This window comes from Vicugna pacos, chromosome 10 (assembly GCF_048564905.1).
Source record: "Vicugna pacos chromosome 10, VicPac4, whole genome shotgun sequence".
Taxonomy (NCBI): Eukaryota; Metazoa; Chordata; class Mammalia; order Artiodactyla; family Camelidae; genus Vicugna; species Vicugna pacos.
In genome coordinates, this window is record NC_132996.1 from 59,775,471 (window position 1) to 59,799,458 (window position 23,988).

General features: G+C 49.3%; 1 protein-coding gene across 1 annotated transcript in view; it reads left to right on the forward strand.

Annotated features, from left to right (window-relative positions):
• The first annotated feature begins 2,798 nt into the window (after positions 1-2,798).
• Positions 2,799-23,988, forward strand: part of CRY2 (cryptochrome circadian regulator 2) — a 31,924-nt gene continuing 10,734 nt past the window's right edge. The window contains exons 1-10 of the mRNA XM_006212314.4: positions 2,799-3,098; positions 10,586-10,694; positions 13,099-13,241; positions 14,859-15,043; positions 15,756-15,844; positions 21,181-21,321; positions 22,444-22,755; positions 22,997-23,148; positions 23,273-23,475; positions 23,802-23,894. Coding sequence (XP_006212376.2) covers positions 2,884-3,098; positions 10,586-10,694; positions 13,099-13,241; positions 14,859-15,043; positions 15,756-15,844; positions 21,181-21,321; positions 22,444-22,755; positions 22,997-23,148; positions 23,273-23,475; positions 23,802-23,894 — 1,642 coding nt within the window. The 5' untranslated portion in view covers positions 2,799-2,883. The remainder of the gene's footprint in view (positions 3,099-10,585; positions 10,695-13,098; positions 13,242-14,858; positions 15,044-15,755; positions 15,845-21,180; positions 21,322-22,443; positions 22,756-22,996; positions 23,149-23,272; positions 23,476-23,801; positions 23,895-23,988) is intronic.

Here is a 23,988-nt window from a genome sequence, read left to right on the forward strand (position 1 = left end):
CAAACAATACTCAATCATTCAATAAAATAATTCATCTTTATCAACTTGGCTGAAGAACTACACAGTCATTAAAACACAGTGACATAGCAATATGAAACATGCTTAATATTTTGTTTAAAAATCATGTAACACTGCATCTCTGCCTTGATTAAAGCTGTAGGACTCTGATGTTTATGGACAAAATCTGGAAGGCAACATGAAGATAAAAAATAATTGATTTGTTTGATTTAGGAGGTTGGTAGTGATTACTTCTCTTTGTTTTTCATTATAGGTATAATTTTGAGGACTTTAAAAAACTGATTAAAATTTTATATTCACTCAGAAATTTATGGAGCACTCATATGTAAAGACTCAGGGCGAAGTGTGGCAAGACAAAAGCAGACACTGTTCCTGCTGGCCAGAATAACAGTAGCTGATTATTATTAAATATTTACTATATCCTAGCTACTACTATCATCTCTACTGTAAAGATTAAGAAAGGGGGGAACAGAAAGGTCAACTAGTTTACCCAAGGTCACATAGAATAAAAGCAGTACGAGAATTTGAACGGAGTGAGTCCAAAAGTGCAAGACTTTGAGTTTAACCATTATACCACACTGCCTCTCGTAAGAGCCTAATAGGATAGAAAGAGATAAATGACAATCATTCAGCAAATATTTATTGAGCACCTACTACATATCAGGTACCAAATAAGGGGCTGGGAATACACTGTTGAGCAAGATAAACACAGTCCCTGCCCTCATGGAGCTCACACTCTATACAGAAAGCATCATGGGAGTTCAGAGGAGAAAAAGAGAATACCCATCTTTGAGGCTACAGGGAAGGACTATCTCCCTCCACTCTATGTTCCATTCCTAGTAGAGCATCAAACTTGTGGAGAGAAAGGGGAATAAAAAGCTTCAAAAGAAAAGTAATGATCAACTAACTATACCTCAATTTAAATACATACATACATAGTTTTTTTTAAAAGAAAAATAATGAGCTGTAGCATCTCCTCACTCAGCAAGCATTTGGCGTTGGGATTCAAAAATAAAGACAAAGGTGGGGAGGGCAGAGCTCAGTGGTAGAGCTCATGCTGAGCACACACGAGGTCTTAGGTTCATTCCCCAGGACCTCCATTTAAAAAATAAATAAACCTAACTACCTACCCCCCCCCAAAAATAAGGACAGGTTTAGGACTGGGATAGATCATTAAAGGTTTCTGCCAACCTGAAATTCTAGCCCCTGTCCAATTTTTATTCAAATAATCCTTGAGCATTAAGTGCCAAGCACTGAGCTAGACCCTGAAAATACAGCTGTAAATGAGCCACGACCCTTGCCCTCCAGGAGTTTATAGTCTAATGAGGCAGACAGACAAGAAAGAAATTCAAGTACCATGGACTAAGGCCAGTGATAAGAGGAAGCACAGAATGAGTGAGGCACTATGCAGGCAGTGACCAGACAGCAAGTGAGCAGTGACACAGGGCAGTGACACAGAACAAACTGGAGGTAAAAGGGGGTGGGGTGCTGAGTGTGATCCAGGCTTGAGGGAACAATTTGTACAAAGCAAATGGCAATGAGAGAGCCTAGGATTGCAACAACACTTTGGCTTATACAGTTGTGCCAATTGATGCTACTAAATTGCTGACGGAATTGCTAAATTCTTCATTGCTATTTCCCAAGTTCAGGAAGGGTTCTGGGCATGGGCACAACCAAGAGCCAAACTGAGACAGACTCTTCACTTGATAACCCCAGAGGGTCAACCTGACTAGGTTAGCTTAGCCCACCATCAAGGCTTCATTGCAGTGTTCATATGCTTCTCCTGTCATTCATTCATTCAACCAGTAAGTTCTGTGCTAGACTCCAGAAGAATGAGAGAGCTCCACCTGTCTGCCTTGAGGAGGAGTGGGGACAGTCCTTCACATCTCTGAATCCCACACAGGCTCCAGGTGAGTGCTTTGCATAAAGAGGTACTACTGAGTCTACTAAAAATAGAATTAAAAGAAAAATTCATCTGATGGCACAGTCACTAGCTCAACCCACGACCTCCACATTTCCAGTCCCCACTCCCAACCTCTCTGCTGCTGCACATCAGGGCACTTCTCCCCACCCTTTGAACTCTACCACTTGTAAACGCCAAGTTGCTCAGGGCAGAGGGAAGTATAGTTTTGTGGATAAAAGCAGAAGCTTCCGATTCAGAATAATCGGGTAGAACCCTTTTATTAGACTTCTGATACTGAACAAGTCACTTACCCGGCAGCAGCCTCAGTTTTCTTTGTAAAATGAAAATAACAGCTCTTTCACTAGGGTTTGTTGAAATGAATGCAGCTTGGCTGAGGTGAGAGTAGTAAATGACACAGTCCTGTAAAGGTATCATCACACTGCTTGGCATATAAAATGCACTCAATAAATGGCAGGTGAAGTAGAATGTTCTAACGATGTATATATATAGAGTGCGGTAGATGACGGTGATATTGATGACGATGATGACGTAGGAGATGGGTTGTCCGTCCTGTAAGTCACTCACAGCAACCCCCCACCCCCACCCCGCCAGCCCATACAGCTTCCAGCGGTAGGCCTACATCTGAGATCCTCTGTCCCTCGGGACTTCGTCCACACCCAGACCTCCTTAGCGAGCGCGGGCCTGCGTCACACACCCCCTCCTCTTGCTCCTCCCAGGCAGGCCCACACATGGTGGGAACGTGAGGGGGCGGGGCCAGACTCTTAGCATCTGAGCCAATCGCCCGGAGGGAGGCGCCCAGCCAATAGTAGAGGCACTCCAGGGCCCGGGGGGCGGGGGCCTAGAGAGGAGCGGTGGCGTCATAGGTCACTGGGCGGGCTGGGGGCGGGGCCCGCGGCACGGACCTGGGCGGAGCGGCAGTGTCCGGAGCAGTCTGGTCGGTGATGGCGACGGCTGTGGCTACTGCGGCAGCGGCGGCCCCGGCGCCGGCGGCCGGCGCGGAAGGCGCCACCTCAGTGCACTGGTTCCGCAAGGGGCTGCGGCTCCATGACAACCCGGCGCTGCTGGCGGCCGTGCGCGGGGCGCATTGCGTGCGTTGCGTTTACATCCTCGACCCTTGGTTCGCGGCCTCCTCCTCAGTCGGGATCAACCGATGGAGGTGAAGGGGTCTGGGGTGGGGTCGCGGGCTCGGGGAACACAGTCTGGCCTCTGGGGTGCCCGCTGTCAGAGGAGGGACTCTGCCCCGAGTCCCTCTGCCGGAAGACCCCGGTCTGAGGGAGGTGGGGCAGGGGGACGGAGCCAGGTCTCCGGAGAGGAGAAGCCGGGACGAGGGAAGCAGTTAGTCCCGTTCCTGGATGGCACAGGGCGCGTTCGCACTGCGCATTATTCTCTTTGGTTCTCATGGCATTCCTGTGGGACAGAGATCCTGATCCCCATTGCACAGATGAGACTCTTGAGCCCTAAAGACATAAAGTTGACCTGCCCAAGGACTTGGAGCCAGTGAGTGGCAGAACGGAGACTCCTGGTCTTGGGCCCTCGGCGGTGTACTCAGGGAGGGGAAGACAACAGCTATTGTGTGAAGTCAGGAACAGGTTTCTGAATTGATAGCGCAGCGTATGCCTGTATTCTTCAGGCATTGCTGGGCTCCTGAAGGTCATCTTTAAGCCTCTGGTGTGTTTCAGTCTATCTCTTTACCTATCCTGGTTTCCCTCCAAGACCATCCTGTCTCTGGAGGTATCTAGAGACTCTAGCTTAGCATTATATAAGGCAAGTGCCATCTCCCCTTTATTACAGATAAAGACCCCAACGGCATGTTCAGTTAGAGGCACTTTGTGTCCAGAGAGCAGAGAGCGGTACTTAACCCAATTTGGAGGATTCCCTCAGCAGTTACGGGGTTTGCTAGGAAAAAAAGCAAACAAAGTGTCCCTTCTTTCCTCCTCTTCTCAGAGATTGATTTTAAAGGACAGTTGAGCCATGATAGATTAGACTTTTATCAGCTGATGTGCTAAGATTAGGGAGCAGGAAAGCTATGATGATAGCAAGGGCCCCTCTTTGATGACTCCCAGGAGATTAAGTCGACAGGATCATGGGAAAAGATTGATGGTGTGTAGTGTGTGGTGTCTGTAGTTGATGTTTTCTCTGTAATCAGTGTTTAAAACCAAGGAGTCCTGAGACATTGTGTACCCATCTCTAACATGCCCCGCAGCAGTCCTTTGGCTTGTTTGCACTGTTCTGGAGGATGTTTGCTTGTGGCCTTGTTCCACTGAGGGGCAGGATTATTCCCACGGCATGCTGGCTGTCCACCGTTCTTTCCTCTCCCAGGTGTGTGCCCTGCTAGGAAAGTGAATGCTCCTAGCAGTGGGTCTATTAAATGCCCACCTCCTGCCCCATTTATATAGAGGGAGTGACTAAAGATAGTCCTGTGGAGAGCCTGCCCACACAGTTTTCAGGCTGCTCTATTGCTCTGCCTTTGCTCCAGTTTCTATAGATAGGAGGTTGGGTTTGACAAATAACCTCAAACCACCGACTATCCCTAAGATGGACCAAGTTTGAGACTTTGCCCCTCTGCCAATGGCAGTGTGCCAATCAGAGCAGAGTAAATAGAATCCAGACTACTTGCTTGTTACATTGCCAGGAAGGAGTTTCTTCTTCTATTGGGTTTTGGGGGACATTGCGTAGGACTCCCTGCTCCTTTGTGGCAATGGAGATTAAAAATCAACAACAAAACCTCTGTTGCTAATTAAACTCAGTTGCACTAGAAACTAGGTTTATGGATTCTTGTCACCCTCTTGTGATTGTGCTTTTGAGCAAGTGAAAGAAAAGGGATGTGGCAGCTCAGATGTCTGCGTCAAATCCTGAAGTCAGAGGCCATGTAGGAATGCAAGTGTTAATTGAGCAATTATTTAATGAGCGCCTAATATCTGCCAAGCACTGCTGTAGGTGCTGCTAGCGACACAGCAGTGAACAAGCAGATGCAGTGTTGAGAGCTCCTGGAGCCTACATTTTCATAGAAGAAGACAAGTCAACAACCATAATTTAGTAGAACTAGGTGCCATGAAGTAAATAAAATAGGGAGACAGAATCAAGCCGTGTTTCTCAACCTTACTGCACATGGGAATCACCTAAGGATCTTTAAGAGATGCCTGGGCCCCCTTCTCTCCCAATTCTGATTTCATTGTTCTGGGTTATGGCCTGGGCATTAGGGTCTTTAAAGCTGCCATGTGCAGCAAAGCCAGAGAAGCACTGGACTTGAGAACCCCAGACCTGAGCCCGACAACTTGGGATATGTGTTGCAGTGCATTGGTGGGAGGTTTGATTTGTTTTGGCAACAGAAGAAAGAGGTGAAATAACACAGAACAAATCGAATACGATAACTGCTGCTGGGCCTGAACACAGACGCACTCCTACCGCCTACCCGCCGCCACGCTCCTTGCTCCCAGGATCAGAGTGAGATCAGAACTGCAGACTGTTTCATGCTTTTGCGGTTTGGGAGGAGTGATGGAGCCAGCCGTACCTCTGCATAACTCCAATATGTGTAATCTTCCAGTGGCTGTTTCTGGGTCTGGAAGTCATCTGGGAGAATTGTGCTGTAGCATAACATCATAGCTCTGCAAATACTTCTGTTGCTGCCTCTGAGAAGCCTCCCTAGGAAGAGTGGGCCCTGGGCCATCTTCAGGAGATGGGGGAAATCAAAATCTGTATCTCCGTTATCCTCCTTCACTTTCTACACTCACTCCTACACAGCATTTTTCAGCAGATGAATCAGATTAAAATAACCATGAATGGCACTTTCTAAGAGCAAAAGTGGACAGAGGAAGGCAACCAAGAACATGCATATTATTAGCATAGGAGGAGGGCTAGCAGACTCCTTGCCTTGGTAGTAGTGGGAAGTTTATAGGCTAATTGTAGCAATATGAGCCTCAGGATTTTTTTTGTCAAGCACTAGTTAGCTAAGCCCTTTGCCATTGCCCGCAGACCCACTTTCCTCAAATTTACTGCATCTGGAAGGAAATATTGCAGTGAGAACCAAACACTCACCCAAAAAAAGGGGAGGGGGTGGAATGTGAGCTGCTTCTAGATTTTAAAATGGGTACTCAAAATAGATCCTTGCGGTTTTTCCTTACCTTTCTCTCCCTACTGCAACCTAGGTAAGTGTTGGCAACAATTCCCCTCACTCTGAGTCATTTTCTCTGTGGCTCTTTGCTGCATGTGTGTTCAGGAGCTTTTGGGACAGAGGGAGTTGATAGAAATAAAATCTCAGCACACATTGCTCAGAATTAAAAATGAGGTGACCTGGGAACACCCCCACCCCCACCCCCATCCCAAATACCTGGTGAGAGGTGTGTCCCTCTTCCCAGTGCTGTTAGCTCAACGTTGTTGGACTGTCCACGTTGGGTGTGTCCTCCCTGGAACCTGGTCAGCAAGAGGGGAATTGAGAACTGTGGTCTACTGGCAAGGACATTTGAGTTTCTCGGAACTGTTTATACTGGTACCCAAGGGAGTCACTTTACTCTTCTGCTGCTGAGGAGATGTTTCCATTTGCCCAAATGGGATAAAAACTTTCACCTTCATCTTTCTCTTTGAAATTAGGAAAGAATAGATATATTTTTATTCGAGTGATCTTAGATATCAGTCTCTGCTATGGATTGTGGGTTTGGGGTATACTTTTCCATGGGGCTCTCTTAATTACTTAGGAGAAATTAATTTCTATTAATATCCTATGTAGCCAGTCTGGGCCAGCCAATGATGTCATCATTACAGTTAAATGACCTTGGCTTGAAGCAGAGAAACTTGGTCAAGGACAGTCTAGACCCAAAAAAAGTGTTCACTGTCCTCCCTCCTCCTATTAATAACAAATAAACAAAACATTCCTCAACATTTCTGCCATTTCTAGAGAAGTCCTTCCCTAAAGATCTGCCTGTCTTATTTTAAAGGGCTAGCTCCATGGAGTCCCTGAATTACTGAGTCCTTTCAGTATTTTTGGAAATTTCCGATTTGGTTTCCTCCAGTTGTCTGCTGCTGGTTCCAGAGCACTGACGTAATGCAGCTCAGCTATGCATGTTGTTTAATCCAAAGGGTGAGCTTAAACTGTTCACACATGACCATGTGCTCTGAATTTCAGCCATGTGAGCTCAGTTTAGGGCTGCCAAAGGTGAGCTGCCTGCCCAGACACTGCCACCTCCAATGCCCAGGCCCGTTGTCTTCAGAGGCTCCACTCATGGGAGTAAAGAGAAACTGGCCACGTGGAGAGGAGGGCTCTAGGGGAGAACAAAGGCCCAAGGTTCTCTCTGGTGGAAGGATGTGCCCACTGGCCCCAGTGGGTGTTTGCCCAGTAGCAGCCCTGCTCCCTGTTCCTTTGGTGTTACACAGAGCATCCTTTGGCTGGCCTCACAGGTGGTGCCCTAGCAGTAGCTGCCCATTCTCTGCCTGGAGGCTTGGGCTCCTGGGGGAGGTCATCGTGAGGCCTCCCTTCCTGGAGGAGCCCTGGAGGGCTTGACTCTGGAGGGAAGTTGGAAGTAACAGCACTTCTAGAGAGCCAAAGAGAAGGCAGAAACCAGGATCTCAAAGAAAGGATGTTTAGTAGAAACAAACTAGAAGCAAAGAAAGGCAACTTGGAAACAGAAGCTTGAGGTAAAGTTCAGTTTTCTGGGACAGTGCTTCTGAAACTTCGATGTGCAAAGGAATCACCAGGGGATCTTACTAAAATGCAGATTCTGATTCTGGAGGTCTGGGAGGAGCCTGAGATTCTGTATTTCAGCAAGCTTCTGAATGATTCACAGCTGTTGATCCCCCAGAGGAGCAGAGATTTGGGACAGAGGTGCTGGCCTTTGAATTGGGCTGTAGTGCTCCCTGATGGTGGAGTCCCCAGCAGCACAGCTTCAGTACTGGGGGGCAGGGGGTGGGGGGAGTCCTGGTCGAGAGGCAGGAGAGCCTGCTGGTTAAGAATGCAAATTCCAAACCACACTGCCCTGGTTTGAATTCTGGCCGCTTGTTAGGTGTATGATTTTGGACAAATAACTTAATCTCTCTGTGCCTGTTTCCTCATCTGTAAAATGGGAATAATGGTAGTATCTACTTCATAGGACTGTTTGAGAATTAAATGAGGTGATGTATGTAAAATAAGTAGAACTGTGCCTGGTTCATTGTAAATGCTCATTAGGCGTGAGTTGTTGCTATTATTATCATTTTTGTCACTTGGTTGCTAAGTTCACAGTCGTGCCTTTTGCTCCCTGCCTTGACATCTCTTGTCAAAGAAGAAAAGGGCTCTCGTGGAGTTATCTGTACCTCAGAGATGCTGCAGGGAATCTCTCCTTTTAATAAATGAGATCTCAAAATAAAGTCTGCAGGAGGCAGCTGGAACCTAGCTTTCACATGCATGCCAGTCTCATTTGTCACTTCAAATCAAAGTCCTCTGCAGCCTGGTGGACTATGGATGATGAGGCCCCTAGAGAGCTTGGCAGGGACATTCCTGGGAGCCCCAGATGGAGGACCCTCTGCCCTGGGGTTGTGGAATTTAAGTCCCCAGGTGTCTCTAGGCCAGCTACCTGGCAGGACTCAGGTTTCAGGTGCCATGGAGGCTGTTTTCATGGGTCTCTCTTATGTTCCTCCAGAGAGGAGGGTGAGGCCTGGGAGGAGGCCAACACAAGTACGTCACTCTGTCTCAGCTTTCCTCTTCTGAGGGTGTCAGTGTTTCAAAAACAGAAATTCGCAGAGGTGGAGCTTGGGGTTTACATAAAGCAGCATTCAGCCTGTCAGTCTCCCATCATAACCCCTTGGAGAGTCTCTGCATGCTCGCTAGCTAGCACGACACCCAAGGCTGAGCCCAGGACTCAGCTCATGCTGGAATGTGGGTCTGTGGCATTCGCTGCCTAGGAGTGTCATGCTATAGACGTCAGAGGCAGCAGCGGGGGCCGGTTCTAGTTGGCAGCCTGGGAGCAGTCGCTGCTTCTGTACGCTTCCCATAGTCAGGAACGTGATGTGCTGCAGAGGAGCTGCCAGGTTTTATTGCACTCAAAATAAAACCTGGTGATTCCTGTTGTTAACGGGGCTGGGTGGGAGGCCACAGGGTAGATAGCAGGAGGTATCTGTGAACCAGGCTGACCTGTCAGGGCTTGGTTCCTGAGGAAGAAGATCAGAGCATCAGTGGATTACCTGGACTCAGGTTTATGTTTGTCAGGGAGAGGGATTCCAAACACGTGAGGTCCTGCATGCATCTCATCCCCTGAAGCAGTGTTTGATGTTCCGCTAAAAGGCAGAAGAAAGGGAGCGCAGAGAAGAGAACATGGTTCAGAGCCTGACCGACCTAGGTTCCTTTGCCAGCTTTGTCACCCAATAACTATGATCTTAGGCAAATTAATTATCCTTTCTGTGTCTCATTTTCCTCATTATAAAACGAAGCTACTATTTCTCTTCAAAATGTGTTGAGAGAACTGAGAATGCACTTTAAAAGCATAACAGGTATATAATAACATTGGTAACATTGGTTGCCTCTGGGGAGGGGAATCAAATTCCTGGAGGACGCAGGAGGAGGAGACCTTTTACTGTGTACCCTTTTGTAACTTGAATTTTGAACCACATGAATAGTTAATCTGTTTAAAATGTTAATTATACTTGATTTAAAGATAAAACATATCATAAAATGTATTGATGGAATTTCTCAGAAAGGTAATTATGCCTAACTGAACAGGTGGTAAATTTTTGTGGTCCTATAAAGTAAATAAATAAAACACTGAGGGCTCTCAGGAAATGTTAATTTCCTGTCCCTTTCCCATGGTGATCCAGCTCTCAGGCTAGGTCTTTTGAGTATCTGAAGCCCTCCTGTCTCAACTCCTACCCCCAAAAGCATGGGAGGATATCCTACAGAGAAGTACCTTCGTTGGCATTCTCCTTCTTGGGATGAGGACCTGGTGGCCAGAGCCCTGGGGAGTTCTGGAGAATAAGCTACCCGCCAAATAAATCCCTGGGAACTGGGGCCCAAGCCCACGCTATGGGGCTGTGGCAATAGACGTCCGTGTAGCCCGAAGCATGAGTGTGGAAAGACAGGGAGTCTGTTGGACCAGGGTAGGTGAGATTTTCCACAGCTGTTGCAGTCCTGTTCCTCTAATAGGACCTCAGGCTTCCATACCAAGTATTGCACTTGTTTTTCAGATGGCTTTCCCATCTGTTCTCCCTTTTGACTCTCACAGCCACCTAGTGATGGGTGGATATTTATACCCAGGGCCTGAGGCTGAGATGGAATAAATGACTTGCTTCTGATCACAGAGAAACAACAAGAGTAGGAGCAGCTCACACTTATCCCAGGTTTTCTATATGCCAGGCTCTGTACTAAATGTTCTTCATTGTTTGCCTTTCTTTTCTTAACGATTCTATGGGGTAGGTACTAACATCAACTTCATATCACAAATTAGGGGGGTAAAAAGCTAAAGAGGTTAAGTAACTGCCTAAAGTCATGCAGCTAGTAAATGGCAAAGGCAGGATTTCAGTGGAGGCAGCCCTCATCCCCTGCCATATCACACCTGGACTAGAACCCAGTAGAACGATGCTGCTTGTCTGGCATAGACAACGTACCAGCTTCTCCCTGCTTTGTTAGGAAAGAGAGTGACTCTGTTATGTTGACCACCAACAAGGCCTGTGTGGGTTCTGCAGGTTCCTGCTTCAGTCTCTGGAAGATCTGGACACGAGTTTAAGGAAACTGAACTCCCGCCTGTTTGTAGTCCGGGGACAGCCGGCTGATGTGTTCCCAAGGCTGTTCAAGGTAAGTGTACAGAGTCGAAGAGAAGACAGAGAGTCTGCTCCTTGGGTTTCCCCGCAGACTGAGACAGTGTTCTGACTGAGGAAGTGGGAATAGTCGGGGCTAGTCTGACCACTGCTGCTTGGGAAGTTGGGAGCGAATGTAGCCGGTCAGCTGCCAACAGAATGGAAACTGTGTTAAGGAAAAATTCTGTGAAAGCAAGGAAATTTTCTTGTTGGAAAGTTCCCAGCTTAGTCCAGACATGGATGTGGCAAGTTATTCCACCCCAGATGCCACTGGCTTCCTTGGATGTTTTCTTGACTCACGCCGGCAAGATTTATTAGGAGGCCAGGAGTTGAGGGTGAGGTTTCCGGTTTAGCAAGGGGCGTTTCCTGTCTTGCTTTGCTCTGCCTGTTGGAAAAAAAAAGTCAGCCTCTCTGAGGGAACTTCCCTGCTTCCTCCAGAGTAAATGATTGATAAACTCTTCATTTGGGTACCACGTAGGCCTCTGTGCTGTATCAGGTAGCCAGCCCACTTTCCCCAGCCCCTTTACAAAGCACATCTTTTAAGGCCCAGACAGAAGCAGAAGTGCTCACAGAGAGAGGCTATAGGACAGTCTCGCCTCATCCTCAGCAGAGCACAATTGTTTTATGCCCTCTCCACCCTACAGCTTCCTTCCCTACTCTTCCTGGGGGGAAAGATTAATGTCAAGGCAAGTAGCTTAGTAAACTCTTCATCGTTCACTTCACGTCCCCATCCCCATCCCCCCCACAGGCAAACACACACACCCAAACCACACAATGTTGATAATAGCCAGCACTCATTGAGGGCTGCCTGTGAGTCAAGCACTGTTCTAGATAAGTGCTTTACGTACATTAATTCTCATACTCACAGCAGCCCTAACAGGTAGGTGCTGCTGTCTGTATTCTGCAGATGAGAAAGCAATGCTTGTCCGTGGTCATGAAGCTGAGCAGTGGTGGTCTAAGATTTGAGTCTAGGCTCTGACTCCAGAGTTGTGTTCTCAACCAACATACTGTTAAACGCTTTCGCCTTTCCTCCCTCTGTATTGTCCCCCCTCTCCCAGCACCTCATAGTCCAACCCAGTAATACCCCAGAGATACAGAGAGATCATTCATTCATTCATTTATTCATTTACTGCATATTTATTGAGTTTCTACTATGTACTAGGCCCCATACGAGGTCCTAGGGTAATGAAGACTGAAACAGCATGGTTTTTGCTCTGAGAGTTCACACTCTAATAGAGGAAACAGGCAAGTAATGGGCAACTTTATTGCCATGTGATAAATGTTGTGATGGAAAACGGGCAAGGTGTTGGAGAATCATATTGAACGAGGTCAAGGAAGGCTTCTTGGAGAAGGTTGCAACTAATAATAACATTTTTATTATTCACAGAATTACAAGTATTTAACAGTGTAATCTATATGAATCTCTAAGCATGGTGCTTGGCTCATAGTAAGCTCAGTAAATGTTTAATGCTGTTATTCTTGGACGAGGGATACCCAGCCCTGCTCTCAGGACCCACACCCAACAGCAAGGCTGGGTCACAGGACCAGACTGGCCTGTGCATGCCCAGGACATTAGCCCCAGGGGGTTAAGAGTTTTAGAGGAACGTGACCAAAGACTTTGGTTGGAATGTGGTTTCCTTTTTGCTAGTTGCATGTTCTCAGGCTTTCTGTCGGTTATATATACAATCTTTCATTGGACCAGCTTTCTCAGAGCCTTGCCAGGAAATTTAGAAATTTCTACCAGAAATGACTAAAGATTTGGAAAAGAATTCCCTTCCTTTTAAACATGTGGCTCCTGTGGTCTGATTTCTCTGACCTCTGGGCTAAGGGCTGCTCCTCCTTCCCCGACTCTCTGAGAGCTGGAGCCTGTTGGCCTCAGGATTGTTGCTGTGGAAACTATTAGGACACTTCACATAGCTCAAGTCTGCCAAGAAAACTAGGCCATAAGTTTGCAGGGCCTGAAGAGCTCTGGGAAAGATTTGCCGAGCAGGCGGGAGGCGATGATCTTGTCCCCTGCTGTCTCCACCAGTGACTCAGTGCCTCTTTCAGGGACTGTGGGCTCCCCTGGGAGCACTGTATTTATAGCCTCCTGCTGCATTTTCCTAGCTCAAGGACACAGCAGGTACACAGAGCTGCCCCTCTCTGTCTGGATTCTACAGAGACCATGAGCCTCAGGCTCCAGTGTTGCAGGCTGTTGGCCTCACCCCAGAGGCCTGCCCTCCTCAAACCTTGTGGACCTCAGATTGTTGGCTTTCCAGTTCAAATCACTGTCTCTGGTTTGTTCTGCAGCCCATTCTGACAGGTCTGCAGACTTGCTGTGTTCCCACCCAGGAAGGAGCTGAGTGCCCAGTTTCTTCCTCCTTCCCAAACAGTGTTGAGCCTAATAATTTCTCCCCCCACAGGAATGGGGGGTGACCCGCTTGACCTTTGAATATGACTCTGAACCCTTTGGGAAAGAACGGGACGCAGCCATCATGAAGATGGCCAAGGAGGCTGGTGTGGAGGTGGTGACCGAGAACTCTCATACTCTCTATGACCTGGACAGGTGAGAGATGGGTCCCAGGGGTCAGGTTGCCAATTGTGGGAGTTGGTGATTTGGGCCCCTGCTGAGTGGAACTCAGGGAGGGTCAGCAATAGGGCCCCCTGACACATGAGGTATGGCATTTTCTAGAAGCTGGAGGAGACTGTAGAGTTGGGGCCTGTAGAACAGGTCAGAGAGCTTACCTGATTTGGGTGCAAAGAGGCTTATTAGGCCCAAGGGACGGAAGCAGTGAGGATCACCACTCAGGGTCTTCATAGATCTGCTTCTAATATGCTCCAGGCCTGTCCACTCCACGTACTCCCATTTCCATCCTGCTGCTCAGAAACTGCCCTCGGACCTCAGTAGACCCTGTCTGTTGCCCCTCCCAAAAGATCTCTGTTCTCATAGGCCCAGTTTCTGTTCCTGAAATGCTTTCCCTGGTCTCCCCCGGCTATCTAGGTTTCCAGGCCATGCATTTAGATGTTGCTCAGGAGGCTCCAGAGATCCCTGCAGAGAGCTGCTAACTACAGAGTAGCCTCCTCCCCTCCAGGAAGTGCCCCTGTGCTTTTCAGAGAGGCTGGAAGGAAACCCTCTCCTCCCCTTCCCTTCCCGAGCTGTCAGCCGCCTGGTGCTGCTGCTGCTGCTGCCAAGCCCTCAGCCAGCAGCCACCGGCCCCCCTTCCCCTGACCCAGTGGTGGCTGCCAGGAGGCCGGGTCACACAGCTCTGCACGTGAGCTGGGCTCTCAGGAGCTGCTGGGTGTGGAGCTCCTCCTCCTGCCACGTGCTGGAGGAGGGGGAGGTACTGTAGGGGCAGCAGCCAACCTTATATCTCCCAAACGGAGGGGAGGAGAGAGAAACTAAGGAATGAGCTTGCCAGGCAAGCCAGCAAGCCCAGTCTTGCATAAGCTGTTTCTTGGCCAACAAGAGCCCTGGGAGTCTGGCTTCAGCCGATCCCAATTCATTCTTATATAAACAACCTCAATTCTCTTCACTCTCCTGTATCTTTTCTTCTTACCTGAAGGCAGCTGTGTTTTCCCTTGCTCATGAAAAAATACTTTGTAAACTGTAAAAACCCCTTTAAGTTCAGTTGTTGCTATTAATCCCAGCCCTAGCCTCTGTTTTAGGGAAGAGAGGCTTTTCTCCACCTCTCTGTTCTGGTAAGTAGGGCCCAAAAAGGGAGTGCTTCTCCAACCAAGGAACATGTTTGCAGCTCTTATCAAAGAACTTCCTCAAGGCTTGTGCTGGGGTAGAGGAAGATCCATGGGGATTCCTGTGGCTTGGACAGACAGGCCAAGTTTCAGGAAGGCCAGTGGGGACTTCTCTGTGATTAGAGAGGTGGCCAGGTGCTGTTTTAGGCAGCTCCACATAGGCACCAGGGAACTGGAATTGAGGCCCAGCTTTGGCCCTGACTTGCTCCATTACCGAAGGCACCTGCTCCAGCCATCTGGGCTTCATCTTCCCTCGTGGTAAAATGAAGATGTAGCCTCCCTTGCCCAGTCCTTTCCGCTCAGGGGTGGGACCCATGAACAGAAGAGGAAAGCCACCCTCCAAGGCTTCAAAGTCTGGGCTATTTTCTGGGCAGACAGGGACCTGAAATGAAGGACCTTGTGAGTAACATTAGGTGTGCTTTGGGATTCCCAGGATCATTGAGCTGAATGGGCAGAAGCCGCCCCTTACCTACAAGCGCTTTCAGGCCATCATCAGCCGCATGGAACTGCCCAAGAAGCCCGTGGGCTCCGTGACCAGCCAGCAGATGGAGAGCTGCAGGGCCGAGATCCAGGAGAATCATGATGAAACCTTTGGCGTGCCCTCCCTGGAGGAGCTGGGTGTGTACTTCCTGCCCTGAGCTGCTCATGCCAGCACCTCCTTTTTTGTAAAATAACTTACTGGGTTTTTTTTCTTTTTTTGGTCAAAGTAATGCATGTTATTATAGACACTTTAGAAAATACAGAGAAATGAAAATGGATAAAACAATCACTATTACTCACCACCCAGAGATAACAACTATTAATGCTGGAGTATGTTCTTCTGATCTTTTTTCTGTTCACATTTATACAGTCTTCTGTTTCTGTTTTATGCCCCTATTTTTGTACCGTTCCCTCTCAGATGATGTCGGCACAGTCTGGTGCTGGCATCAGTGGGTTTCTCAGTACCAGCGTAACTAGCGTTGCTTGTTACTTCCCTTTCCTTCTTCTTCAACCCATTTTTTTTATCTGAACAAGGTTAGCCTTTCTCACCTGAAAAACCACAGCTGTTGCCAGCTAACCTGAAAGGGTGAGCAGTCCAGGATTATTCTCACCTGCCCGGAATGATGTGTGGCTGGGATGGGGGAGGCAAGGATAAGAAGAGAAAAGGTCACAGTGGAAGGGTGACTTAGAAAACGCAGAAACATTAACGATTACCTCAGCACCAGTAGCACCAAGAACACTGCGTTCAGTTCCCACAAAGCTCAAAGAGCAGACCAGCGTGTGTGGACTTACTCAGCCGTCACTGGATTGGCCTGACCTTCGGTCCTCTGACCTGCTGCTCTTCATGTAGGGTTCCCCACTGAAGGACTTGGCCCAGCTGTTTGGCAGGGAGGAGAGACGGAAGCTCTGGCCCGCCTGGATAAGCACCTGGAACGGAAGGTATGGCCCTGTTTCTGAGACACAGAAGTTTGGGTGCTGACACCCATGCAGCCGGGGAGATGGGGTCAGGTTCATGCCCCTCAGGGCCTCTTAGCTCAAACTGTTGAAAAATGAAGTGTCTTCTGTATGGCAACAGCAACTACAGTAATAGCAGCTGCTGTTCGGTGAGTGCTCACCAGGTGCTGGTCACTGGGCTGAGCATCTTTGGGTTAAGCACCTGCTTGCATTACTTCCTTTCATCTTTCCAGCAGCTCTACAAGATAGGTATTAAGCTCTCCATTTGACAGATTAGGAAATTACGGCTTAGGTTAAGTAACTTGTCTGAGGCCACATAGTTACTAAGTAGTAGAGTGAGATCTTGTTCTGTGTGATTCTAAAAACTTAACGCTAGATTGCTTTCCTTTCATCTGTGCGCAGATTCTCTTTACAGATAGGGTATCTGGTCAAGTAAAGCCCATAAGATTAATTGTTTTGTGTTCATGTGTCCCCCGACCTTTTGCTGGTTCTCCTCCAAGGCATTGATTTCCATTTGCTTGCACAGAGAACGAACGGCCCACCTCCCAGTGAAGTGGGAATTGGCAAGGGGAAGGAGAGAGGCTAAGGCCCCAGAGACACTCCTCAACAATGCACGTGCCCCCACCACCCTGGGACTAGAACAGCAGAGAAGGTTCTCACAACTGAGAACAGTCAGCTCCCATTTCTTGCCCCCTGCAGCTGGTTTATAGAACAACTTGTTCTCTTCCTGCTCGGATGGCTGGGCATTTGGCCCAACAGCCAAGTGATAACAGTGGAACAAGGAGGCTGAGACAGGCCTATGTGGAAAGAATGCTTCCCAGCAGGGAAGGCACGCCATGGGCCCAGCCTCCCCGAGACCCAGCAACCTTCATGTCTCCATCTGGGTGTTACCATCAGACAGGGCCAAAAGCAAGCCCCAGTGACTGAAAAGAGCTAGTGTCCAGGGGCTATGGGGAACCAGCTGTCTCTGTCCACATCAGCTTTAGAAATTCTTGTGGTCAGTTTGGAGACAAAGGCTGGGCCAAGAGGGCAGAAGGGTGGAGATGACAAATGGGATGGCAGGGATAGAATGAGACTTAAAAGTAAAGAGCTAACCTGTGGCCTGGGCATTATCATCTCCTTAAAATCCTTTTATAGAGGAATGCCCCTTAGATCACTGCTTCAGGGACTCCTTTTCCGCATACCCCTGGAGGGCCTCTTCGTCAAGGGGCCTTGTATCAGGGCCCTTCAGACTCAGCGGTGGCCAGAGGGAATACTGCATCCTGCACATCTGGGAGAATAAAAGATGCCTGATGGACAGGAGTTTAGCCTGATTTCAGGAGGTTTATTTTAACTTCTTCAGTTCTCCAAATCTGAAGTAGCATCTACTCATGTCAGGATGGTCTAGCTGCTAGAAAGCCTGCCCAACAAGACGGGCGTGAAGTCTGTCTCCAGAAACACATCTGTAGGAGATGACAGACTTGAAGCAAGGAATCACAATGTGCTGAGGATTAGGAAAGGGATGGTTCAGAGGTTATGGGAGCGAAAGAGCAAGAAGATTATGTTAATCAGTTCTTGTTTGCAAGTTGGCTTTTGAAAAAGAGAGTTATTTAACTCACATAACCAAGAGTCCAAGATGTAGCCTTCAAGCACAGCTGGATCCAAATGTCCAAATAATGCTACCAGGAATACACTCTCCATCTCAGTTCTGCCTTTCTCTGTATTATTTCATTCTCAGGCAGGCTTTCCTTGAGCAGTGCAAAGCTGGTCACCAGCAGCTTATTTTCAATCCGCTTAGTACCACCAGAAGAAGTTGTGTGCCTCTGTTCCAAAAGCTTCAGAAAAAGTCCCGAGGAGTGCTTTTACTGGTCTGGCTTGGGTCATGTGACTGTCCCTGACTCAGTCACTATGGCCAGGGAAGGGGGTGCTTTCTCTGGCCAGACTTGCATCTGAGAGTAAGCCCACTCCCAGAGTCAGCAGTGGGCTTAGCTTCACTTTGCCCACTTAAACTGAGATTAGGGAAGGGCTGGGTCACCACAAGAAAATTAGACACTATTACCAAAAAGGGGAGGCAAACAATATGATCTTTACCACTGGGTTACCCTATGGTAGATGAGGGCAAGCATCTCTCTAAAAATAGAAAGTGTCCATGTTATTAAATGAAATTTATTAAAGGAAAAAAGAATGATGGAATCTTGCAACCCCCCGTGATGCCACGTGATGCATTAGTGACTGCTTACACCATGGAGAGTGTCAGATGCTATGTTCCCCCTGTAGTCTTGCCAAAGAGATCAAACCTGAGTCGAGAACAGTCTTTGGTACCAGCCACCAATTTGTAGACCACACACCGGACAGGGGGAAGTGTTGAACTGTACCATAAGTACACAGCAAAATCCAGGCAGTGGGAATTAGTACATGTCAAACTGCCTGAGTGCCTCCACAGAAAAATCTAAAAGGAGGAGAGAGAGATGGCAAGAAATGCGTAGAGTGAAAAAAACTTAAATAACACGTCAAAGTCTTTTAAATGGCCAAGACTAAACTATGGAGCCTCGGAATATAAATTTGGATGAGGAAAAAACCACTTAAAAATGCAAAGGATAATTGAAGAGATAAAGCCCTCCCTTCCAGATGTGCATTGCAAAAACAGAAAAATACAAACATTTTTAAATGCCAGAAAGTGATTATTATAAAAGTTGGACAAGCAGTCATTTATGGGGCAGGCAGGGCACTGTGACTGGTTGGAGCACGTAGATAGGCTTCTTGGTGGCTGGCAAAGTTCTGATTTTTGCACTTTGGCAGTGGTCGCACAGGTGTTTGTGTTAGAATAGTTCATTAAGCCACACATCCGTGTGATTTCTGTACGTGTGCCTCACTTAAAAAGATTTTCAGAGAGGTGGGCAAGAATGTGAGCAGTCAAATATACTTCATGTCTGTTAGAAATAGTTAACCCAACACCCGAGGGATCACCTGCCAAGGAGGTGGCCTTTAGGTTGAGACTTGAAGAAGAGTCAAAATTAACCAAGGAAGGGAGAGTGGAAAGGAAGACATCGTTCCAGGCCAAGGGAGCTCATGTGCAAAGGCTAGTGAGCATGGTACTTCACTAAATAGCAGGAGAAGAAGCTAGAAAGATGGGCCCACACAGACTGTCGGGTTAGCTTGTAAGCTGTGTATAAGATTCGGGACTCTGTCCTAAGAACATCAGGAAGCCCAGTACATGTATTGTCCTCGGATAGGGATTTTAGGAAGGCAGCTGTGCTCACCACTATACCACCAATGCACATGTGGGATAGGATTTTAAAGAATCACTCTGTTCTCAGTGTGGAGAATGGATTGGAGGGGCCCGAGAATTGATGCAGAGAGGTCGTTGGGAGACTGTCACAGTTGTCCATTGTAGACACAGTCTTAGCCTAAATCAAGTTGGTGCCATAAGAAAAGGACAGATTGGAGAAATACTTGGGCAGTAGAATGGACCAGACCTGGTGAGCGGTGAGTCAAAGATGATGGCCAGGCTTTTGGCTTGGGCAACCAGGTAGATGACAGTGCATTTTCTGAGATAGAGAATGCCAACAAAAGGGTGGTTTAAAGACAAGAGCCTGTTACCCTTGAGGTCCCTGAAAGGCAATCAGTAGAGATCTCTGGCAAGAAGTTGGATGGAGTGATCTGGAAGTCTAGGTGAGCAGCCTAGGCTAGAGCTACAGATGTCGTGATCATCTGCAAAGAGATAGTCATGGGAGCCATGGCACTGGATGAGCTCCCGGAGGGAACACAGTTGATTGAGTAGAGGACCTAGGACAGAGCCCTGGGAGGCGAACTCTTAAGGGGTTGGAAGGGGCGGTGGAGCTGGTGAAACATGGAGAGCAGCTAGCCAGGTGAGAGGGAACCGGGAGCTTGTGGCATACAGAGGCCAACGGAATGGTGGATATGGAGATGAGGGGGTGGGAGGTCAGCCGGGTGAGATGCCGCTGGGAGGTCCAAAAATACAGGGAAAGAAAATGCCTGTAGGATTCAGTGGCATGGACATCACAGAGAGTCTGATGGGGGTGCTGAAGGCTGAAGCTAGACTGACGGGTGCTAGAGAGTGAAGGTGGGTGTGAGGAAACGGAGGGAGGCTGGCTGTGAAGGGAGGAAAGGGGACCCAAGGGGAGAAGTCCACTGTGACAAGCTCTTTATTTTTGTTTTGTTTTGTTTGCAAAGAAGCAAGATCATTTTCCCAATGATCTTGGAGTGGATGCCGAAGAGAGGGAGAGATGGAATGTGTAAGAGAAGGAAGAGGGGTGGGCGGGCTCCAGACCTGGGGGTGGAGCTTGGCCTTGGGCGGGGTCACAGGAGGAGCCAGGTATGTGTGAAGGCAGGAAGGTTTGTAGATTTCATGGCTAAAAGTTGAGGTGTTTCCTACCTAATGGCTCCCATTTCCTTATCATAGGAAGGAAGGTCATCTGCTGAAGGTGGTGGGGAGTGTGGAATAGAGGTCTGAAGAGGGTGTTAAGTGTGTGAAATAGTCATCGTGAAGAGAAAGAGGGTGTTAGGAGTTGAGAAAGAGAAAATAGTTATCAGAGGTAGTGGAAAAAGACTGGAATCCAGAGTCAGTCCCTCCAGCCCTGTCTCTTACTATCTCTATAACCCCAGGAGAGTCACACAACCCTTTGAGCTTTGTTTCCTCGTTTTCAAAAGGAGGTGATGGCATGCTGCCTTGGAGAACCGTTTAAGATCAAATGAGAGAACACACATGTCAGTGAGCTGTGGAGGTAAAGCGCTCTGCCGGTGGCAATTGATAAAAACTAGACCAGTGATACTATGTGACAAGTGGCCCCAGAAGTGAATGACTCTGTGGGTCCCCAGGAAGGGGTTTGTTGGCCACTGTTGAACGGGGTGGGGGGGGGGAAGTCACCACTATGTGGCAGCAGTCTCAGGGCCCCATCACCAGAGCAGGGACTGAGCGCTGGTATCTTCTGTAAAGTAGAAGCCCTTTTTCTTCTGTATAATCACAGACCCTTCAGTGCTTTCAGAAGCTTTCATATCTGTCATTTTACTTAATCCCCCGGAGGTGGAAAATTTTATCTCATTGAATAGATAAGTAGCTGAGGGACCATGTAACTTGTTACGCTCACACCACAAATTAAATAGCAAAGTCAGGACAAGAACTTGGGCCTCATTCTTTGCTTGGTGGTGGTTCCATCAAAAATTGCCAGCGTGAGGGAGCAGAATGACACCGGGCTCACATGCTGGCACTTTGGCTTTCTGGTCTGCAACCTTAGGCAGATTCCTTGACCACCTGGTGCCTCGGGTTTTTTTCTCTGAAGCATCCAGGTCTGTCCTTTCTCCACCTTGTCTTTCTGCTGCAGGCCTGGGTTGCCAACTATGAGAGACCCCGAATGAACGCCAACTCCCTGCTGGCCAGCCCCACGGGCCTCAGCCCCTACCTGCGCTTCGGCTGCCTCTCCTGCCGCCTCTTCTACTACCGCCTGTGGGACCTGTATAAAAAGGTGAGGGGTGGCGAGGGCGGCACCCCCTGCCCTGCTTGCAGCCAAGTGGCCCAGGGCCTCCAGGCCAGTCAGTCACCCCGAAAAGAGGCCTTCCCTCTGGCTTACGTGTGCGTACAGTCCAGAGAAGGTGAGGGAGAGGCCACATCCAAGACATGGCAGAGTCCAGCACAACCCAAACTGCTGATCGAAATAAAATCCAGGTTCTCCAGTGGAGCAGGACAGGCAGAAAAGCCGACCTCAGAGTGTGGCCCTAGGGGTGGCAGGGCAGGCGGGTCGATGGGCCGAGTCCGCAGGGTGGGAGGCAGGGAGGGCGAGGCAGGAGGCAGGCCGGAAGTGAAGAGCACAGTGGGCCTCTACAGGGCTGTGCCCAGAGCATTTAAAGGAAAGCGTAGGAGTGGTGATTGCCCATCAGTGATGAGGAAATGACCCGGAGGGCTGAATGCAGGGCCGGATTCAGACTACAGGAAGCTACCCCGATGGTGAGGCACCCACCCCCAGAAGGACAGAGCGCAGCACCTCCAACTATTCAAATTCATCAGATCACCTGTGTCTACATTGTTTCACACTGCTTCCCCATCTTTGCCAATATCTGTATTTTGCGGCACAGGGTGGCTTTGCCAGTTTGGTGAGTGATCTTGTGATTTTAGGAAGATTATTATTTGCTTAGATCTCTTAATTCCCTCAGGGCCCCAGATCGAGGCTACTGGGTGTAACTTTATCTAACCAATGTCTAGACTGAGTAATTTTTATGCTTGCTGATGGGAAAACGCCCTTCAATGTTTAAGAAAGTGGAGCCAAACAGGGCCGGTTGAGGACAAGGATCATGACCAGCCTTGGGGAGCTTAGTTCCCAGTGCAGAGTCTGCAGCAATATCCCTTTCTATTGCCTGACTCTCTGCAGCCGTTCTCGTTGCTCAGAGGATTAACAGGCACAGCCAGGGCCCGGGGTTTCAGTCTGCTGGCACACTGTGGCGCTTCTAGGGCATAGTCCCTTCAAACATCTAGGGGCTTTGGAACCATCGAGTTTGTGTCAGGTTCACATTCCTCTGTGGGAGAACCCCGAGTGGCACGGCGCTGAGAGCTGGGCAGGCATTTGTACCCACGAGCTATCCCCACCCCCCAGGTGAAGCGGAACAGCACACCCCCGCTCTCCCTGTTTGGGCAACTCCTGTGGCGAGAGTTCTTCTACACGGCAGCCACCAACAACCCCAGGTTTGACCGCATGGAGGGGAACCCCATCTGCATCCAGATCCCCTGGGACCGCAACCCCGAGGCCCTGGCCAAGTGGGCCGAGGGCAAGACAGGCTTCCCTTGGATTGACGCCATCATGACCCAACTGAGGCAGGAGGGCTGGATCCACCACCTGGCCCGGCACGCCGTGGCCTGCTTCCTCACACGTGGGGACCTCTGGGTCAGCTGGGAGAGCGGGGTCCGGGTGAGTGCTCTCAGCGGGCAGCTGGCCTGTACCCTCTCATCAGCCCAGCTCAGTGCAGCCCCCTTCTGGGCTAGGGGATGGGTTGGGACCCCTGGGCCCAGGAGGTCCCCTCCAAATCCTCCTTGGCTTGCCCTCGGCAAAAGGGCTTTGGCTCTCTTTTCCACGGGGCATGTGGTGACTGGGGGAGAACCATGGCTGTAGGTCCCCGAAGAGTTGACTGTCCCACTTTCCCCACATCTAGGTATTTGATGAGCTGCTCCTGGATGCAGATTTCAGCGTGAATGCGGGCAGCTGGATGTGGCTGTCCTGCAGTGCTTTCTTCCAACAGTTCTTCCACTGCTACTGCCCAGTGGGCTTTGGCCGCCGCACGGACCCCAGTGGGGACTACATCAGGTGAGGATGCAGACCAGGCTCTCTGGATTCTGACCTCTGTGGCTTCCTCCTAGAACGAGATACGCTTGGCCCTTTGAAGGAGACTCCCAGCATGCTGATGGGTTGTCTGGTGTGTATGTTTCAGGCGATACCTGCCGAAGTTGAAAGGCTTCCCTTCTCGATACATCTACGAGCCTTGGAACGCCCCAGAGTCAGTTCAGAAGGCAGCCAAGTGCATCATTGGTGTGGACTACCCACGGCCTATGGTCAACCATGCCGAGACCAGCCGGCTCAACATTGAGCGGATGAAGCAGATCTACCAGCAGCTCTCCCGCTACCGGGGACTCTGTAAGGAGTCACTACTCCCACCACCATCCCCTGCTTCCCTAAAAGGCAGATAGCACCTGCAAGTTCAAAGGGCACAGATGGTGATTCCCAGATATTCACAGGGGGAGACCAAGTGCTGTCTTCCAGGCTGTTAAGTTGGCTTGACTCCCCAGGGCACAAGACACGCAGGCTGGGCTGGATCAGGCCTCTCTGAGTAGTTGTGGCCAGTGGGAAGAGATGGAACCTTTGTGTCATGGCCCAGTGCCCCCTGCCTTGTACTCATCTGCCCCGCAGCCCTCTGCAGTCCTGTGAGATTGCATTCTGATTACTCCCCTGCCTCTTTCCAGGTTTGCTGGCATCTGTCCCTTCCTGCGTGGAAGACCTCAGCAACCCAGTGGCAGAGCCCAGCTCGAGCCAGGCTGGGAGCATGAGCAGTGCAGGTGAGTAGCCACTGGCCTGCCATGGCCCGTGCCCATCCCGAGGACACTGCAGAGCTACCACCACGTCCATCACTGGGGGCTGAGGACAAAGGCC